Source organism: Arachis stenosperma, chromosome 9 (assembly GCF_014773155.1).
Source record: "Arachis stenosperma cultivar V10309 chromosome 9, arast.V10309.gnm1.PFL2, whole genome shotgun sequence".
Taxonomy (NCBI): Eukaryota; Viridiplantae; Streptophyta; class Magnoliopsida; order Fabales; family Fabaceae; genus Arachis; species Arachis stenosperma.
In genome coordinates, this window is record NC_080385.1 from 686500 (window position 1) to 708799 (window position 22300).

The following is a 22300-nucleotide window of genomic DNA, read 5'->3' on the forward strand; positions in this document are numbered from 1 at the left end:
ACTTTTTAATAGAAGGATCTGTATTATTAATATAAAAAAGTGGAGGGACAAAGTGTCCCTTTTTTTTTGGATAATGGCCGGATTAGTTTTTTTAATCCAGATATGAATAGTGGAGATAGAAGAGAATTCAAATTTTTTCCTTTTTTGGTCTTCTGGGCCGAAGCCCAATACTCACACTCAGCAATCAGCAGATAGGCCCGTAGATCCTCTTCTTCAGCCACCAGGGTTTAGGGGTTTTTCTGGGCCACCCTTTAACTCATGGGCTATTCTCTAACACTATTATATATTTATATACAGATCATGTTTTTTTTTCTGTCTGTATATGGATAAAAAAAAATAATCCGAGTTCACTCTTAGTACAGAAACGGATAAAAAAAAAAAAAAAGTAAAATTGGGTAACAACGTTACTTATGTTAGTAAAATGGATAAAAAATAATTAAAGTAAGAAAAGATCATTTCAAGAAAAGTAATTAAATTTTAATAAAAAATAAACTAAAATACATTAACTTATATGTATATTAAAAATTACAAATTTGATCATGATTAATGTTATATTTTATGATAATGTGTTTTTTATTTTAGAATATTTAAATTCCTTGTAGTCGTACCTTAACCATATATGAACTAACAAAATAGAAAGAAGCTCTTCGGATTGAGTTCAAATTTGAAGTGATAAGTCCGAATTAAAATCTAATTCAAGAGTAAGATTATGGCTATTTTTTTTTTTGTTATGGAAGTAGAAGTGGTGATATATTTTAACATTGTAATTTTTAGTATTTTTAAAAACGGTGAAAAATATACAAATTAGAGGGTCTGATTTCTGTACTTCAAATTTTTTAATTTTTTTTACACAAATCGGATGGTCCGATTTGTGTACTTCTCACAAATCGGACGATCTGATTTTTGTACCTCTAATAAATCGGACTATTCGATTTCTGCTTCTTTAGTTAAACGATTTCACATTTGAGTATAACATCTCAGCATTTTAAAAAAATACCACTACCACTCCAATATTAAAAATAAAAAGTTCTAAGATTATGGCTAATTTTTTTTACAAATAAAAAAAAATGGTATGTAATCTAAGCATCATAGTTAATTGTTGTGGTTTTTTTTATATAAATTTTAATTTTTTATTTTAAATAACAAATTAGACTCTTAGATTTTATATTGCATAAATGGAAAAGATTCAATTTATGGTGAAATAAATTTTTTTTATTGCAAAGCAAATTGAGGGATCTGAGTAACATGTTTCAAAAAAATTTTAACACTCAAATACAAATTTAAAGGTCAATTTTGTATATTTAAAAAATTTTAAAATAAAAAAATTTAACCTCTTACATTTGCATATTTACAAAAAAAAAAATTGACCATCAAATTTGTGGTATCTGCAGAAATAAATACACCAAATTTTCATATTATTAAAAAATATTATTAAAACCACAACACTTAAAATAAAAAGCTTAAGATTATTTGTCTTTCTTGCCATGATTTTAAATCAATCGAATTTTTCGGTAATATGCTCTGAATAATCATCAAAGACCACCATATATAATATATATATTTTATTTATTTATTTATTTATTGCGGTGAGTTAAAATTCACCACATCCCCATCAAGAGATTCTGGAATAAAGTTAGGCATCTTTGGAGGACTATCGATATTGCTAATGCTTTAATTATCATCTTAGCATTTTTCTTTTTGCATGATATATAGGTCTATGGCTATTTTTGGTATTAGAAATATTTGTGTAATTTATTTTGGTTTTGCGTTCATCATCAACTCAAGAGTAAAGTAAACAATGGTAGGTGGAGATGGGAACATAAGATTACTTTTAATTTAATTTTATTCTCAACCTTAGGACATTCATCCAACCTAGCTTCGAATTATGCACACAATTTGCATATTGCAATGCAATAAATTTACCGTATAGCGACCGTCATAAAAAAAAATAATTGTTTAATTTTCGATCATTAAATAATTTAATCGTACGTTCTTGTGTTAATAAACTTTTCTATACGTAGCTTGTTTTAAATGAAGTCAAACTATCTTTTTCTTTAACAAAATCAAATAATAGAAAAATTTTTAAGTGTATCATCATATTAGTGTTTTACTAATTTTTAATTATTGATTTTAATTATAAAATATATATATATATATATATATATATTGTTGGGAAAAACTCAACACAGGTTTAAATCAAGAACCTGTCTAACAGCGGAAGCACAAAAAATAATTTTTCCCACAATCTGTGCAATTAAATAGGCAACACCAAAGATACTCCAAGCAGCAAATATAATGGCAGAAATTAAATAATCAGACACCAAAATTTTAACGTGGGAAAACCCCCAAAAGAGGTACAAAAAACCCACGGGACCTAGTCCAGAAAAATCTTCCACTATCAGAATAATGGGTACACAAACAGTCTTCCTAGTGACACTAGGGCATCTCAACAATCAACAAAATACATCACCAAAACTGGTGGAATCAACATAAACCCTCCACAAAAGTGGGTATCTCAAATCAGGCAGAAGAGAAGGCAATACAACGAATAAGTTATATCCTAATGTTCATCTCTACACCAGGAATAACATACTAAAATTTCATAAGAAATGGAACAAGTTTACCAAGTCAATGTGATCAAGATTAGCTTGCCCTTTTCCCCCAATTTCTCTTCTCTTCGACGCCGAATTTCCTTTCATTCAAAACTGAATGAAAACTCTTCTCTCTCACCGTGGCTTAAAGCCTTTCTTTCTTTATTTATTTGTTTTTTTTTAATGAGATGTGGGCCCCACTTAGTTGGGGACCCACCAACAAATCTCCCCCTCACCAACTCAAGTGGGGATAGGCTGCTCCACCAAGCCCGCCTTCTCTTTGCAGGAATCAAACTTCACTGCAGGTAAACTCTTAGTCATCATATCTGAACCATTATCATCAGTATGGATCTTCTCAAGTGCATATGACTTCATCTCAAGCGCTTGACGTATCCAATGATACCTCACCTCTATGTGCTTCGATCTGGAATGAAACGTCGGATTCTTGCTGAGATGGATAGCACTCTGACTGTCACAAAATAACACAAACTTCTCTTGATTGATGCCTAACTCTTGTAGAAATTTCTTCATCCACAAGAGTTCCTTAGAAGCTTCAACAACAGCAATGTATTCTGCCTCTGTAGTAGACAAAGCAACACATTTCTGAAGTCGAGATTGCCACGACACAGCTCCCCCTGCATAAGTCATCATATAACCAGAAGTAGACTTCCTTGAATCAAGATCCCCAGCCATATCTGCATCTGTGTAACCATCCAACACAGGTTGGCCACTTCCAAAGCATAAACAAACTCTGGAAGTACCATTAAGGTATCTGAGAATCCACTTCACTGCTTGCCAGTGTTCCTTGCCAGGATTAGAGAGAAACCGACTAACAACTCCAACTGCATGAGCAATATCCGGCCTGGTGCAAACCATAGCATACATCAAACTGCCAACTGCAGATGCATATGGAATCTTCTTCATTTCCGCTTTCTCTTTCTCACTTGTAGGACATTGCTGCGAACTCAGCTTGAAATGACTAGCAAGTGGAGTACTAACAGGTTTGGAATTACTCATGCTAAACCTCTCTAAAACCTTCTCAATGTACTTCTGCTGTGACAACCACAGTTTCCCATTCTTCCTGTCACGAGTGATACTCATGCCAAGGATTTTCTTTGCAGGACCCAAATCCTTCATAGCAAAGGATCTATTCAAGTCTTTCTTAAGACTTTCAATCTTCTTAGTGTCATGACCAACAATCAACATGTCATCAACATAAAGCAAGAGAATTATAAAATCACCATCAGAGAATTTCTTAACATATACACAATGATCAGAAGAAGTCTTACTGTACCCATGACCTTCCATGAAGGAATCAAACTTTGTGTACCACTGCCTTGGTGCTTGCTTTAACCCATATAAGCTCTTCTTCAACTTGCATACAAGGTGCTCCTTTCCTTTAACCTCGAAACCCTCTGGTTGCTCCATGTAGATTTCTTTATCTATGTCACCGTGAAGGAATGCAGTCTTCACATCAAGCTGCTCAATCTCTAAATTCAAGCTAGCCGCCAATCCAAGCACAACTCGAATAGAGGACATCTTCACAACTGGAGAGAAAATCTCCTCAAAATCAATACCTTTCTTTTGCTCAAAGCCTTTCACAACCAATCGAGCTTTGTACCTTGGCCGTGAGACACTTTCATCCGCTTTCAATTTGAACACCCATTTATTCTTGAATGCTCTCTTACCCTTCGGCAACTTCACCAATTCAAAAGTATGATTCTCATGCAAGGATTTCATTTCTTCTTGCATGGCCTTCAACCAATCTTCCTTATGCTCATCAGACATAGCTTCCTGGTAGCTCTCTGGCTCCCCAGTCTCAGTGTTCATCACATACTCATGAGGAGAGTATTTTTGAGAAGAATGACGCTCTCTAGTAGATCTTCTCAATTCAGGCTCAACTGGTGGTTCAGATGGAACTTCAACATCTGGCACCTCAGGTTGAGGTGCAGGTTCATCATGCAAATCATCACCATCATTATCAACTTGTACATCTCCCCCATCAACAGGAGGTCTAGTGGAAGGACCAGGTTCATCATCAACATAACGTCTAACAGTTACTGTTGGCTTATCTGTCTTCTCAAGATCTTCAATAGTTTGGTCTTCAAGAAAAATCACATCTCGGCTTCTAATTATCTTCTTGCTCACCGGATCCCATAATCTGTAACCAAAGTCTTCGTGACCATAACCCATGAAGATACACTGCTTTGACTTCCCATCAAGTTTAGACCTTTCATCTCTTGGAATGTGAACAAAAGCTCTGCAGCCAAACACTCTCAAGTGACTATAGGAGACATCTTTCTCCTTCTGTTAAGGTTTTGAGTTGGATGTGGTGTCTTCTCATCTTATGTTCTCTCACTTGATTCCTCCCCGAAATCTCCCCAGTTGTCGAGAGCTCTCCACGGTCGGCCCAACAAGTGGTATCAGAGCCAATGGTTTAATCGGTCTGGTTTAAGGAGTATTCAAGGTGAAGCATCGAAAGTCTTCCCGACAAAGGTGGTCCGGACGGCGTGTCCCGCGGTGTTTTGCGGCGGTGTGATGGACGAATACTCGTGGTGGTGGAGGAGCTGATGTGGAGAGTCACACTTGAGGAGGAGATTGTTAGTGTTGCAAGTGTGAGGAGTGTTGAAGTTAGTCCCATATCAAAGAAAGTAAGAAAGAGTGAAGAGTTTATAAGATGAGAGACCCATTAACTTGACACCTTAAGGTTTTGAGTTGGATGTGGTGTCTTCTCATCTTATGTTATCTCACTTGATTCCTCCCCAACGTCTCCCCAGTGGTCGAGAGCTCCCCACGGTTAGCCCAACATATATAATATATAATTAAGATTAACGATTAAAAATTACTAAAATACCGATACGACGATATATTTAAAAACATGAGTGTGAATACTTGCCAAAAGTATTTTGACACTTCTCATTGTAAAAATTTAATTATTACCTTTTAAGAGTATTCACTACAAGAAATTATTAAAACAGCAATCAATTTTAGTGACTAAAAAAATTAGTCATTAATAACAATTAATTTGGCAATTGATATAGATTTTTTAAGATAAAAAAAAGTTAATCATTAATAACTATTGATTTAGTAACCAATAATTTTTTTCTAGATCTAGAATAACGTTGATAATTAAATTTAATTGTTATCTTTTAATTTAACGGCTAAAGTTTTAGCAACAATTAAAATTGGTCTCTAAAAATAACTAATTTTAATTTCAAAAGACAATTAGTTACTAAATCGATCGTTATTCCAATAATTTTTGTATTAATTTTTATATATTTTAATCTCAATTTATATTTCTAAAATTTACCTTCTATAATTTGTCTCGTGAATAATAGGACTATTTTCCTCAAATTAAACCTTTGTATCAAAATTCATTACCATTAGCTATCATAAATGATATGTATATGATAGTTGCAATGAATTTTGATATATAGTTTCTGAAAAATATTAGAAAATTAATATTTTAGATTAACATCTTATTGTTTATTATTAAAATTTAAAATTTAATATTTAAAATAAGTCAAATATATATTAATTAAAATGATAGAAGAGTTTATTAATCATGTAACGTCGTTCAAAATCTATTAGTCATTGTGTAGTAATTAGGAGATGTCATCAATTAAAATAATAATTAGGCATGTAATTATAGCATCCGATAACCACTAATAACAAATACTCTTAAATTTTTTTCCCGACTATTCTCTTTCAATTTCGTGGTTGTTCACCAAATCCAAAACTAGCATGGACTAAAGATGCTTTATGCACTTTGTCTTCAAAGAATTAACTTTTTTTTTTAATAGAAAGAAAATAAACAACAATTAAAAGAGAAAAAAGATAGTTTTGTAGAATATTATTTTTAAACTCTTCTAAGGCAACGAAAATTCTATTTGAAGAGAAAAGGTTTTCATTAAGATTAATCGGAGATCAGCACATTATTTTTAAAATATGATATATCTTGAATTTTTAACACTAAAAAATAAATAAAATCAGAATAATTTTATAAAATATTGACAATAATAAAAACTTTTACACGGTCTGTGTCATATATAACAACTTGTTGTCCCAAATTTTAAACTAATTTTTTTTAAATAACAAATAACCTTTCTTGCAAAATAATAAAAAAACTAACTCTTTAATTTGTCTTGAAAATAAACAATATTTAATTAACCAAAAAAATGATTGTGCTTACAATTGTTTCCTAATATTAAAAAAATAAAAAAATTAAAATTTATTTTATTTAATATTTATTAATAGTTGAGACATTTATTTTTTTTCTCTTTACAAATAGAAAGAAAACAACAATTTAGCTAATATTGAGTGAAAAGGATGGAGAAATTCAATGAATGATATTGAACAAACCATTATAAATAATATAAAATAGGATAAATCTTTATGATATTTTCCTGAAATTAATTTGATAAATTTTCTGAAAAATAGTTGTACTAAGTTCAGAGTATTACTAGTCATTAAATAATTAACATAATAAACACTATATAGTAAACGCAAAATTCCATATGTTAATGATGAGAGGGCTTTATTTAGTACATTAATTTTGTTGCATTAGAATAATTCTTTTTAGATTTAATTACTTTCTTAATCTTATTATAATTTTAAATTTGTAATTAAGTTTCTATATTTTTTTAATTAAAACTCTACACTACTTATAATTTTATAATTAAATTTTTTTTATATAAAAGAATTAAAATTAATAAAATATTTTTTTTTGAAAAATATATAATAAAAAATTTAATTAAATTTTTAATTATAAGCATCTTTAATTTATAAAAAAATATTTTATTAATTTTAATATTTTTATATTAACAAAAATTTAATTATAAAACTAAAAATAATATAAAAATTCAAATAAAAAAATTATAAAAATTTAATTAAAAATTTATAAAAATTTAATTATAAATTTAATAAAATTACAGAAATGATGAGAATAATTAAAACATCTGTTTACACGTTATATATGGTCACCAATAGATAGTACTATAGTACTATCATGTCAGCATTTTTTTATGACTCTCACTCTTACAATTCCATGAAAATTAATATTATTTGTACTATTCCTATATTCTTTTTTGGTGACATACTATTCCTATATTCTAGCATACTGATATATATGAGATACACCAATATAAAACAAAATAAAGCACTATGAGATAGACTTTAATAGTTTAATATACTAATTATGTAAAACAATGACATCTTCACTATATGTTATATATTGTGGTATGATATTGCCTATGTATACATGAGGTAATTGGAACTTCTTAGAGGTACACATACAAATGGATTATCTCTAGTGGGTGGGAAGATAGAAATATAATAATGGAAGGTTATCAGGTGTACCAGGAACACCGGTATTTCAGTTGTTTTAATCGTTGATCTGAATTATAAAAATTATATATATATAGGAAAGTTATCAGGTGTACTTAGGAACACCGGTATTCCAGTTGTTTTAACCGTTGATTTTAATTAATATATATTATATATATTTTTTATAATTCAGATCAACGGTTAAAACAACTGGAACACCGGTGTTCCCGGTACACCTGATAACCTTCCTATAATATATATTAATTAAAATCAACGGTTAAAACAACTGGAACACCAATGTTTTCGGGAACACCTGATAATTTTTCTATAATAATATAGGAACATGATAATGCTAATTAAGTAAAAGTCAACAACTTGGGTTGGGACAGCCTGCATTAGTATATTATTTGAAGTAAACTATCAAGTAACGACACTTCTTTTATTTGTCCTGCGTGTGAGATATATTTTGGATACGATATTTATTTAACACGTATATTTTTTATATTTAATTATATTTTAATAAAAAATGATATATTTAAATATATTTAAATATTATTACGTATCAATATATCTATTATCATTTTTAACATATATTCTTAAAATGAATTTATAAATAATATATTATTAATTATTAAAACAAAAAATATTTTAAATATTTTATATAATTTAAAAAATAAAAAAATTAATTTAAATTTTAATATTAATAAAATATTAAAATATCTTATAATTTATCTAAAAAATACTTTATATATATCTTATAAAAATTTTTAATTTATATATCCGTGTATTTTATATTATATTATGCTTGTATTATTATTATGTCATGTATCTATGTCAATGTTCATATATCATAGAAAGCAAATAATTATATGACTCGAGTAAGAAAATGGACGCCCATGAAATGTAGAACTAGAATACAAATTTGATTAAACATCCCCTCCCCAAAAATATAGATTGTCAACTATTAATGAATAATTTAAATATATAAAAATATTATTTTCTACATCAACATTTAAAAAAAAATTCCAACTCTAATTCTTTAATTTGTTTTTAAACAACCAAATTGCAAGATAATTTATGATACAATAGGTATGGTTCATTTTTTTTGTTATGAAAATTACGTTTGTGTTGTATTTGGTTATAGGTTCTTTGGGTGCTAGATCAATATGTGGGACAGCTTTTGTTGAGTTGCAATGTGAAAAATTCGGACCATGCGAGTTCTTTATATAAAAAAGTTGATGATCAAATCGGAGGGTCCGATTTGGAAGCAGAGAAAATTTGAATCTTCGACAAAGTAAATCGGATCGTCCGTGTTGTGTATATATTTAATTTTTTTAGAAATTCGTATATCAAATCGCATGGTCCGACTTGATTATTATAATTTATTTTTGAATGAGCTGAAAGTAATCCCTGGATCTGATTTATGTGTACATATATATATATATATATAAGTGTGTAACTCGTAAATAAGATTTCAAATTCCGTGTTCTTCTTCTTCTCCTTTCTTCTATCCGTATTCTCTCTTCTCTGATATGAAGTAAAAAAATTTGGTTGTGAAGTTTCTGCTTTTATTTAGGTGAGTGAGAAAAATAGATGATAGAGTTCTTTTAAAAGTATATTACTTTGGTCAGATTTTATTACAAACATCTGAAGGAGTGAAATTTATTTGTAAAAATTCGTTAGATGTTGTTATTCCCTTCACAATCTCATTTGAAGAGTTCAAAGGTGTGATCTGTGAGAAGATAGATTCTGAGATGTCAAGAAAAATATCATGTATTTTATACAGATATCCCATACCAGTGTTTGGTGGATTCATCCAATTTGAAACCAAATATGTAACGGACGAAGCGAGTATGCAAAAGATGTTTTCAATGTATATTGAAAGTCGTGCTCGAATTTCATTCATCGAGTTGTACATTGAATTCGAACAATCTGAAGCTGACCGGAATATTGTACGAGAAGATTACAATAGTGACAGTGCAGAAGAGTTCGAAAGCAATTACGAAGTTGTTGGTCCAAACGGAGATGAAGATCAAGGTGACGGCACTGTGGCTCCAAATGTGACAGACGTGGCAAATGTACTCGCAAACGAAGTGCCGTTTGAGGAGCCATCTTTCATGCGAGTGTTGAATTTGGAAGCCATGCACGTTCCGAAGTTTCTGGAATATATGAGTGCAGGTACGTAATTGCCTATATTTATAAAAAAGATTAGAATTTTGTAATAATTTATGTTGATGGATGGACGTAATAGTTAGGTGACATGTGAAAATATACTCAATGAGCATTTGTTTATTGTGTTTATTTAGGTAAGTTTAAGATAATAGTTTTTTTAGTTAGTTATTGGTTTAGTTAAATATAAATTAGTATTTAGTTAAATATTTAGGTAATTATGTGTTTATTTTTTTTATTTTGTTTAGACTAAGATAAAACCTGATGTAAAGTTTATTTATATCATAATTGATGCAGTGAGTATTGATTTATCTTTAATTTCGGTTATTAAATATTCGTGTATTAAGTTTTTCTGGTATAGTTGCCGTCGCGGCAGAAATTCCTATTGTCGCAGATGGTGAATTTGCTGTTGGGATAGAATTCAATTCCAAAGAAGCTGTTATTAAGGCGATGAAAGAGTATACCATCCAAAAAAGTGTAGATTACCAAGTGTATGATTCAGAGCTGTTGACATTTTATGTAAAGTGTAAACAATATGGGTCAGGGTGTGATTGGCTTATCAGGGTTAGCATGATCAGCAGTAAGTATTGTTGGGTTATAAGGAGGTATAATGGTAGTCACACCTGTACCAGAGCCACCATTTCTCAGGATCATTCGAAGTTAGATTCGAACACAATTGCAGAAGTAATAAAGCCGTTGGTTGAGGCTGATCCCTTGTTAAAGGTAACATCAGTTATTGCAGAAGTGCAATCGAAGTTCAACTACACCGTCAGTTATTGGAAAGCATGGTTGGCTAAGCAAAAGGCAGTAGAAAAAAATATTTTGAGGTTGGAAAGCATCGTACGAAGAAATTTAAGCCAGTTGTGCAGGTGGATGGGACTTACTTGTACGGAAAGTATAAGAGTTGTCTGTTAGTGGCAGTTTCACAAGATGACAACAACAATATCGTCTCAATTGCATTTGCTATTGTGGAGGGAGAGACTTCTGATGTGTGGCACTTTTTTCTTAGTAACCTGCGACAACATGTTGTGACTCGGGATGGTGTGGGATTGATATCCGACCGATACGAATCCATCAATGCAGCTGTGGCTCGCAGTAACGGAGCTTGGTCACCTCCTAGAGCTTTTCACATATTTTGTATCAGGCATATTGAGTCAAACTTCCTAAGAAAATTCAAGGCACCGTACTTACAAAAACTTGTCGTCAATATAGGTAACAATGAGTAATTTGAAGTTTGTTATTAACAGAGTTTCCTTCATTAAGTGTTTGTCATCCATTTTTTGTTTGCTTTTTGTTATTGTGTAAGATATTCAAGGACGGTATGCGAGTACGAAGTGCGTTACCAGCGTTTACGAGAATAGGGCGAGGCTTACACTAATTGGTTAAACCGAATCCCTCGCGAACAGTATGCATTGACATTTGATGGTGGTTACCGATGGGGGTCACATGATGATGAACTTAGTCGAATGCATTAACTTTGTGCTGAAGGGTGCACGCAACCTCCTAATCACTGCACTTGTCAAAGCAACATTCTACAGGCTTAACGAGCTGTTCACCTGAAAAAGTGCCGAGGTGGAGGCTCGAATTAATGCTGGCCATGTATTTTCGGAGCTTGTGACTTCAAAATTGCATGCAAACCAACTTGCATCAGAAAATATCCAGGTTAATTGCTTTGATAGGCAGAATGAGGTATTTGAAGTGCGTGAAATGCCAAGTGGACTGGAGTATGCCATCGACCTCCGTCGGCATCGATGTGACTGTGGCGAGTTTTAAGTGGACCGGATTTCATGTCGACATGTGTTTGCGTGTTGTGCAAATCAACGACTGGACTGGCAAGTGTATGTGCATGATGTGTATAAGATGGACCAAGTTCGACGGGTTTACCGAGCTAGGTTTAGGCCACTGGAAATCCTACTACATGGCCTGCTTACAATGGGCCGCGATTCGTACCGAATCCGTACCTAAGACGCGTGACCAAAGGTCGCCCCAAGATGACGCGCTTCTTGAACGAGATGGACACGCAAATGTTGTGTCCTCCACGGCGATGTAGGCAATGTGGGGCTGAGGGACACAGCCGTAGTAGATGCCGTCGGTCAGCTGGTGCACCTGCCGAAAATAATGCTCAGTAGAATTATATATTATTATGCTATTTGAAACATTGTAACTTATATCAATCTACTCTATGACATATGCAACTTTAGATTATGTCCAATAAATTAACCACATTTGAAACATTATAACTTCTCCAAGTACTCCATGTCATACATAGTAAGTTTACATAGAACAGTTAATTGATACATAGAAAAGTTAATTGATTAATAGAAAATGTTAACAACACAACATCTACTTTCTGATTGACCACTTTACATCTTTGACAAAATTCTTGTATTTCTTGGCGGCCTTTTTGAACACAGACAGAGTGAATCGATTAACGCTACGACGGGGCGGATTAACCCTGAAATTATAGCCTTTGCCTGTTTCATTTGGAGTACGTGCCTTACCTGTATACAATTTAATTAGACAGATCATCCTAACATGAATATAATTACATCAACTGAGCAAACAAGATTATAATACCATCAAACCAACAGAGATACTACATATGAATATAATAACATTAATTTCCCAAAAAGTATATATGAGACTCCACATATGAATATAATATAATCAATTCACCAAACAAGTAAAGCAATAATAGGACCTGTGTCATCACCATCATTAGATGCATCATTCCGGGATTCTTCATCCTCGTCCATGTCCTCATCTTCCTCCTTCTTGTCGTCCTCGTCATCTGTTTCATCTACTAGATACTCATTAGTCTCTTGCTCAAATGTCTTAGCATTTTCTTCAATTAGACTCATTGAAATACGGTGAGGATTTTGACTATTAAGAACTCCTCGACTACCGTCACTCCTACTAGAGTCACCAGAAACCAACCCTCCCGAAGCACCCGAGGAAGTGCGGCACGGGTGCCTTGCGTCCAAGGAATACCTACCCGCCATGATATCAGGCTGATGGCCATATTGTGATTGGCCTGCATCTGTAGCCATGAACCTAAGCAATTGACTAAAAGAACCTCCATCTCCTGAGTCATACTCCAATACTGCTGATGTATTGGGTATGATGAGGTAAACTGTGTTTGAGGTACATATTGGCTTGAGGACTGAGGTTGTTCTTGTGGAGGTGGAGGTGGCGGTGAATGTGGATCCTGTTCTTCATTCTCTTCATTCTCTTGAACCACATCATCCATAACCTGATCATCCTCATCATTTTCTTGATTCACAAGATTCGACAAGTTCAAGTGGTTGCCATATTTGTATGGTACCAGTGCATGTAAATATCTAAAGGATGCTGTGGAAGCATGGGAAACTCAGTAAGGACGTGATTATACCTATTTGTCTATTGCATCACCCAAAATAAATGACTCGTAGCTGTGGCCCAGTTAAGATTCTTAGGACCAGTCAGGACTTCACCGTGTGCCTTGTCAAGATTCCGTTCCTGATGAGGAACTCTCTGAACAAAACCGAACTGTCGCCTATATCGATCGGTTGCATGCCACTCAATGCATTCAAAAGGCACCAATGGCACCGTAGCACTCTACACAACCGAATGCATGTAGATGTCTACAGGAATTATGTCCAGATCTACACAATCCACGGCATAAGCAACCCACACAAACTGGTAAAAATTAACGAGACTGATGATTACAATCCAAATAACAATAACATTAAACCCGAACCAAATACTTCTGTAATGAAAATATACCTGGCCTTCTTGAAGATCATCGAATGCCTTCCTAAAGTGAGCAAGTGTAAGATACCTAAAGCGTCGGTCTCCATGCTCCCAGTTACGCCACCTAATATGACTTATTTCATTAATACAATTGGATTCTAAATATGAAGATACGGAGTCAATGTAAGATAATGTTACCTGTTTGCGAGCGAAAAATTGCGGGGTTCTCTCGTAACTGGCGCTAGATATGGCAGGCGGATCCAAGCCCAAACGAGCAGGAGTGTTAGTGGACCATCGATCTTCTCACAGTCAAAACGAGATGCCCTGCATAATGCCCTATACAGGTGCGCTAGGCATGCCGATCCCCAACTGTACTGTCCAATACTGCCAAAATCACGAAGCAATGGCAGAAACTTTTAGTGCACAGATGCCTCAGACTTGTCTCCAAACAAGATAGTACTGATCAACAACATAACGTGGCACTTCACGTACCTCTGTATACTGTTTTCATCAATCAACTGTAAACGTTCTTTCAGATCACGAAGCCACGTTAGTTTTATGTAGCTTCTTCTACAATCTGACTTTCTCGGTGCAACCCAAATTGGTGCAGACACTCAGCCTCTAAAATTTCAAAACTACTCATGGTCATCCTTGTGACCGGAAGACCGTCCGTCGGAAGATCAAGAATTAAGGCCACATCTTCCAGCGTTACAGCACATTCACCATCTGAAAGGTGAAAGTATGTGTGTCTGGATGCCACCTTTCGACTAAAGCATTTACTAGTGCTTTCTAACATTGGACTATTCCAATTTGGGACGCATGATAAAAACCAGTAAATCGTAAATGCTCATCCACCCTATCATCATACCGATCTGGGGGGATAGGATGATCACACATTAATATCCGTAAACTCTACAAAAACATAAAATACTAGTTAAATTATTAACAATTACTAATTTACTACTAAAACATCATAATGTTCTAACTAGAGCAATTATTAAAATCATACTAAATCTTTTGTTAATTACCAAATTTAGTCATTACCATCTTAACCTACTAATTAATTAACTATCATTATTAATCATTTTTCACCATTAACTCAAAAACAAATATTAATCAAATCACACAACTATCATACATAATTTTACTAAATCTAATTAAAACAAAAAATTTTACTAAATTCAATTTACTAAGTAATAATATTTTAACTTCTAAATTTAATTGATTATCTAAAAGCTAACTATGAATAATGAACAAACACATTGTATTATATTTTACAAAACCTAATTATTAATTAAAATCATCAACATTATTTCAGAAAATTTGGCACCCATTTACTTTATTTACTGTTATGAAAAATTACTATAATTTATAAAGTTATAATTTCTAAAGATAATTATAAAAGTTAAATAATTAATTATAATTTCTAAAATTATTACAAAAAATTCTAAACATATATTTTTATTAATCTATCATATTACTCTAACTTAAATATTATCATTCATTAAAATATTCTCTAACCATATTTACATATATATTTCTAATTATTATTTAAACATATATATTCTTAAATTTCTATCAATAATAATAATATCACTGGTATATGCTCTTAATTTAAACTACTAACAACAACAATTATAATTAAATTTCTAGTAATAATATTTATATTTATGAAATAATAATAATAATAATAATAATAATAATAATAATAATAATAATAATAATAATAATGTCACTGGTATATGCTCTTAATTTGAACTACTAACAACAACAATTATAATTAAATTTCTAGTAATAATATTTATATTTTTGAAATATATAATAATAATAATAATAATAATAATAATAATGTATATTCCTAAGTTAAAACTACTGGCAATAATTATAATTAAATTTTTAATAATAATTATTATAATTTTAAAATATAATTAATAATAATAATAATAATAATAATAATAATAATAATAATAATAATAATAATAATACTGTAGCTGATATATATGTTCTTAATTTGAACTAACTATCTCTAACAATAATTATAATTAAATTTCTAACAACAATAATAATGATTCTGAAATATTAAAAAAATTAATAAATACACTTACATAATCATCATAGCCGAGATAATTTATAATATGAAATTCAGGACGATTAATATTTTTATATATTTTTTTAATATTTTAATTTGTTTTGAATGAAGTAGAGATAGCAGAACTTGTTGAAAGATGAAGAAGATGGGAGAATGACTGGTGGGTGGGGATGAAAATAAAGCTTTGAAAGGGACTCGAAAGTAGGTATGGACGAAGTAAAGGGGATATGTTAGTTAAGAGGGCACCGTCCTCGGGAGCAAGGAGCCTGCGACACGTGGTTGCATTAAACAACTCGGATGGCCCGTGTTGTAGGCAGTAAATCGGATCCTCCGATAAGGCCCCTCCTACTCGCACCGTATGATTTTTCTTCTGTTGATACCACATGCAGGTAAAGCACACCTGATCTCCATAACAATGTTCTACCCCATTCTAACTTACATAATAAAATTAAAAAGTGCAATAGATACATCTAAAATTTGATTGATACAGATTGTTTTTTATGTGATTTTAGAACATAATATAATAGAATATTTATTTTTTTATCAAAGATAAAAAGACTGAAATTCGCGATCTTTTAAATAAATATGAGAATACTATATCATTTAAGTTATAATTCATTAACCAATATAATTAAATAGTTGTTTGATATAAAAATTGTTCATATATATGTACTTATTACTCAATAGAATAAAACTCACGCTTTTTCTAGAGAAAAGTAAAATAAAAATAAATAAAAATCTGAAAATCTGAATAGGTCCCATAGCCACGTGTGCCTTTGATTTCAAGAAAAAAAAATTGTAGCTGCATCATTCTGCAGTAAAATATCCAATCAGAACTAAACACGTCATCTTATTGATTCTCCAAGGGGTGCAACATAGCAAGAAAACGAGTAAATATGTGAATATGTCAACCTTGGAAATTGTAATTGCCTAATTGGGGTGATTTTGTTATTAAATCTAGATATCATTGAATTTGTATACAGATTTGCAACATATTGCAAGAATTTTAATCAATAATTCAATCGACTTGTTTTATATGGATTGAATAAATAAGTTCTAACTTCGGATTCATTTCTATAGTAATTAGTAATTACATAGGTTTTTATCCAAAATTAATTAAAGAAGTCACTAAGCTACCACAAAAAAAATGTAGTTGTCAAATTTTTTTAATATGGAAGAAGATTTAAAATTTTAAATAACGTCTTGTTTATTTAAAGAAAATTAATTTAAGGAAAATTAATTTTAGACCATTTTTTACCTGTAAGTTTATGGACCTAGGGCTTTAAATACCGAAAAATTCTTTAAGAATGAGATCCGACTCCATTTAAAAAATAAAATAAAAAATTTATAGGTTAAAACATAATTTTTTGTTCTTAAAATTTGTCAAAAATTTAAAAAATAATTTTAATTTTTTTGTAGTTTTGTCTCTAAAATTTTTTATTTGTATTAAATATTTCACTGATAATTAAATTTTTTAAAAATTTAGAACCAATTCAATAATAATCCATGATAACTATATATGATTTGTTTGTATTAAAAGCTGTTCTTGTGAAATTATTGCTAAATTGATCTTAATTTTTTAAAACATCAACTATCAAAGATATATTTGATACAAATAAAAAATTTTCAGAACAAAATTGAAATAAAATAAAATTCTAGAGTATTTTTAAAACTTTTAACAAATTTCAAGAATAAAAAAATATACTTTAGCTAAATTTGTATATCAAATATTATAATTGTTAAACTTAGATTAGTCGAGTCACTTCACTCATCCACTTAAATAAGTGTCGAAAGTTTGAATCCGGCCTTAAATCGAGGGATAAAATATTATAGTGGTTAAAAAAAAATTTATTACTAAAATATCTTATCTCTTAAAAAAATAATTATGTTATGTATGCATAAAAAATAACTATTAAATTAATTATCATATGAGATATATACTTAAAAAAATACTAAAGGATTATAAGACTAAATAGTAATAAAAAATAATAAATTAGGATAATCTCCTAATATTTTTATATTTAAATATAAAAAATATATAAAAAAGAATATAAAAAAAAAGTTTTGTTTTGTTCAAGTTTCACATCAAGTCAAAGCTTATATAATATATAATAAGAGAGAGTCAGAGCAAGCTAAGTTCCTTCACCTCTTCTAAGTTCTAAGCATCTCTTCTCATTGGTACATATCTGCAACTTCACTTCACACTCTTCCTTCTGTATGTCCCTCTCAATCTTCTTTTTGTTCTTCTCATTTCAGGGAATATATAGATTCTTAGAAAGAGAAGGACATGGCTCCAGAGCATCCACAGTTTATGTCAAGCACTGGTAACCACAGCTTCACAAATGCACCCTTAATAGACTCCATTGATGTTCACCAAATTGAAGTTCCTGATGTGAGTTTCCCTTAGCTTCTTCTTCTTCTTCTTCATATTATTATTGTTGTTATCATTAATAATATTATTAATTATTATTGTTGTTGTTGTTGTTTTGCAGAGGAGGAGTTGGAAGAATTTATTTGCATATATGGGGCCTGGATTTCTTGTTTCTATTGCATACATAGACCCAGGAAACTGTAAGATCAGTTATTGAAATAAAAAATAAAGGAGCTATGTGCAAAGTTATTTATATGCTTATGATTTATATAATGATTTTTCTTTCAATGTTCACAATAACTTGCAGTTGAGACGGATCTTCAATCTGGAGCACAATATAAATATGAGGTATGCATTTATGTATTTAAATGCAGTACTTTAGTTAGGGAAAAAATAATATGTTAGTGTAGACATATGTTAGTACTTTAGAACAAAATTTAAGATAATTTATGAATTTCTAGTGTAGACATATGTTAGTGATGATTTTTTGGTCAATTTTTTGTACCTTTAGAAAGACAAAAACCAAGCAATATCTTAAGGATTTTTCATATTAAACCATGTTTTAGCATATACTTATGGTCATATTATATATTACAATTCTTTTTGGTAACATCTTTTGTTTATAGTTACTTTGGATTGTATTGTTGGCATCATGTGCTGCTCTTGTGATTCAATCAATGGCAGCAAATCTTGGAGTTGTAACTGGTACTCAATTTGATTAACAATTTTCCTTTTTCTTAACTGAATAATTTTGATCAACAGATACATGGATGCTGAATTTCATTTCTGTTTTCTTTGGTTCTTCTAGGAAAGCACTTAGCAGAGCATTGTAGAACTGAATATCCGCGAGTACCCAACACGATCCTTTGGATCATTGCCGAAATTTCTGTTGTGGCCTGTGATATTCCAGAAGGTGAAAATTGCCATGATGAAAAACTAATCAACCTTGTTAAACAAAAACATAAAAAGTTTTTTGTATGATTTTCTATGCAGTAATTGGGACAGCTTTTGCATTGAACATGCTCTTCAGCATACCTGTTTGGATTGGTGTTCTTCTTACAGGGCTAAGTACATTGATTCTCTTAGCATTACAACAATATGGGGTAGTTTTTGTTATGCACTACACATTTTCTTTTGTTTCATATGGTTACTATTTATATATAAACAAATTGATTGATTTTTCTATGTTATGTTGTTTTAACAGATTAGAAAACTCGAATTCTTAATTGCTTTTCTGGTATTTACCATCTGTGCTTGCTTTATGGCTGAGCTTGGATATGCAAAGCCTGATGCAAAAGAAGTTGTGAAGGGTATGTTTGTTCCACAGCTTAAAGGAAATGGTGCTACTGGTCTTGCAATTTCGCTCCTCGGCGCCTTGGTTATGCCGTGAGTTCTTTTCTTGTGTCTTCTAGAAGCTTCTGTTAATGATATGTTCCCTTATGCATTTCCTTCTTCAGACACAATCTCTTCCTCCACTCTGCATTAGTACTTTCGAGGAAAATACCTCGATCCGTTCGTGGAATCAAGGTAAGCATTTAGCATTCTAGAATGGATTCTGCTTTTGTCACAAGAAATCTTCATGGTTATGATTTTTCCATTTCATTGTTTGATAGGAAGCTTGCAGATTTTACATGATAGAAAGTGGATTTGCTCTTATGGTGGCCTTCCTCATAAATATCTCTGTTATTTCTGTAAGTGGTGCAGTTTGCAATTCTTCAAATTTGAGTGCAGATGATCAGAAGAGCTGTGAGGATTTGGATTTGAACAAAGCCTCATTTCTACTTAGAGTATGTAACACCATAACACTTTCCCTTTATAAGAACTCTTATTTTCGGAAACTATTGAAGTTTGAGGATGATTTATATATCTTCAGAATGTGTTGGGGAAATGGAGTTCAAAACTCTTTGCAATCGCTTTGCTAGCATCTGGTCAAAGTTCTACCATTACAGGAACATATGCAGGGCAATATGTCATGCAGGTATATATACATATAATCGAGAGCTGTTAGATGATAATTTAGTCAAACTGGTCAAATTATTTAACTACTCTCAGCTATTAACTTCACGTGAAATTAACTGCAGCTGAGTTTTCACCATGACATATATAATATCAGATTCTATATATTATTTCAGGGTTTTCTAGATTTGAGACTGAAGCCATGGATTAGGAACATGTTACTTTCATGTGAAGTTAATAGCTGAAAGCTGTTAGATGATAATTTAGTCAAATATGTCAAATTATTTAATGACTCTCAGCTATTAACTTCACGTGAAGCTAACTGCACCTGAGTTTTCACCATGACATATATAATATCAGATTCTTATTTCAGGGTTTTCTAGATTTGAGACTGAAGCCATGGATTAGGAACATGTTAACTCGTTGCTTAGCCATTACTCCAAGTTTGGTTGTAGCACTGATTGGTGGCTCTTCCGGTGCCGGAGAGCTCATAATTATTGCATCTGTAAGGCCATCTTAATGCTTTTGCTTAGAAAAATTATGATAATTGAACAAAATGTGTTCTTGATTCTCTGCTATTCAGATGATATTATCATTTGCGCTTCCATTCGCTTTGATTCCACTTCTCAAGTTCACTAGCAGCAAAACCAAGATGGGAGAACATGTTAACTCTTTGATGGTAAATTCTTTGAACTATAACATGTTTAAAAGCTCAGAGATCAAATTGAATATTTACTTTTTAAGAGCCGTTAGATGATTTGACTGATTTGACTAAATTTTCATCTAACGGCTCTCAGATATCAATTTCACGTGAAGTCGACTTCACCTGACTTTTTACCTTTTTTGATGATAGATCGCGTCTGTTACTTGGATGATCGGGTCATTGATCATGACCATAAACATATACTACTTAATATCTAGCTTCATCAAGCTGCTTCTTCATGCAAAGATGAAAATGGTTGGAAAAGTGTTTGTGGGAATACTAGGATTCTCCGGCGTGGCGGTGTACTTAGCCGGAATTGCATATCTGGTGGTGCGGAAGAACAGAAAGGCCACACCATTTTTGGCACTAACATCAGCAGCAGTAGCAGAGGATTGCAATGAGTCACTTTCTCATCTTCCAAGAGAAGACATCGTAAGCATGCAATTGCCTGAGAGAATTGCTAGTCCAGCAGATATTTGAATTTGTCTACAAGGGTAAAGATCTATTTTAATAAAGATTTTACAGATATTATGCTTCTTTGCAATTAGATGAACCGAGTTGAATATGAAGAATGCAATTAAGGAGAAAACACCATGAAATATTGAAATATGAATTCACATTGACGCCTGTTATGAGTAACTCATGTTACAACCCTCAATCCTAAGTATCACTACACACCCACCCACACAATACTAAAGGGTTCCTTTTCAACCAAGGTTCGAACTCGAATGCAGCGTATTAAGAAGCACATGATTTACCATCTGAGCTAAACTTCAGCTGCATGAGTAGCTGATGTTGTAACATGCATGCGAACATTGGGTGGTTGGACACTTGGACGAATCTAAAAAAAAAAAAATTTAAGAAAATCTTTATTTTTCTAAAAAATAAAGCCAACATTATTAGGAACCTAGGTCTAGATATACTTGTTGCAAAACATACATTACATGGGAGTGGATCCTCTCCAGTGAAAAAAAAATTGAATAGTGTCAATTGTGATCTCTCATCTTTCAATGCTTTCTCTTTCATATTTAATTTTGACCTCACTTATAAAGTTAACGGTAGAAGATCACACTACATTTAAAAAAATTGGAGAGGATCCATTTTCCCATTGAATTAAGACTTTTTATGCATATAGATGCACATATACACGTATGTTTTTCTTGGAGAAGGTACACTGGGCCTGAACAAAATCACGGCCACCTGACAATTTTAGAAAAATGTTATTTGTATTCTAAAATCAGCTACTCAAATCAGGCACTAATGTATTTATATAAATACATGTATGGTTTATTTTATTTTCAATATGTATTTATATTCTCGTATGTATTTTATACTAATGACTGATTTTGGTGTACATGTAGCAT

General features: G+C 31.7%; 1 protein-coding gene across 1 annotated transcript; it reads left to right on the forward strand.

Annotated features, from left to right (window-relative positions):
• Positions 1-18000: 18000 nt before the first annotated feature.
• LOC130951218 (metal transporter Nramp1-like) lies at positions 18001-21563 on the forward strand. The gene is made up of 14 exons (XM_057879851.1): positions 18001-18084; positions 18163-18298; positions 18399-18477; positions 18585-18625; positions 18904-18982; positions 19086-19190; positions 19271-19380; positions 19482-19663; positions 19735-19804; positions 19891-20064; positions 20151-20255; positions 20607-20738; positions 20817-20912; positions 21087-21563. Exons 2-14 carry the CDS (start codon positions 18194-18196, stop codon positions 21414-21416), a joined length of 1608 nt encoding a protein of 535 aa, XP_057735834.1. The 5' UTR covers positions 18001-18084; positions 18163-18193; the 3' UTR covers positions 21417-21563.
• The last annotated feature ends 737 nt before the right edge of the window (positions 21564-22300 follow it).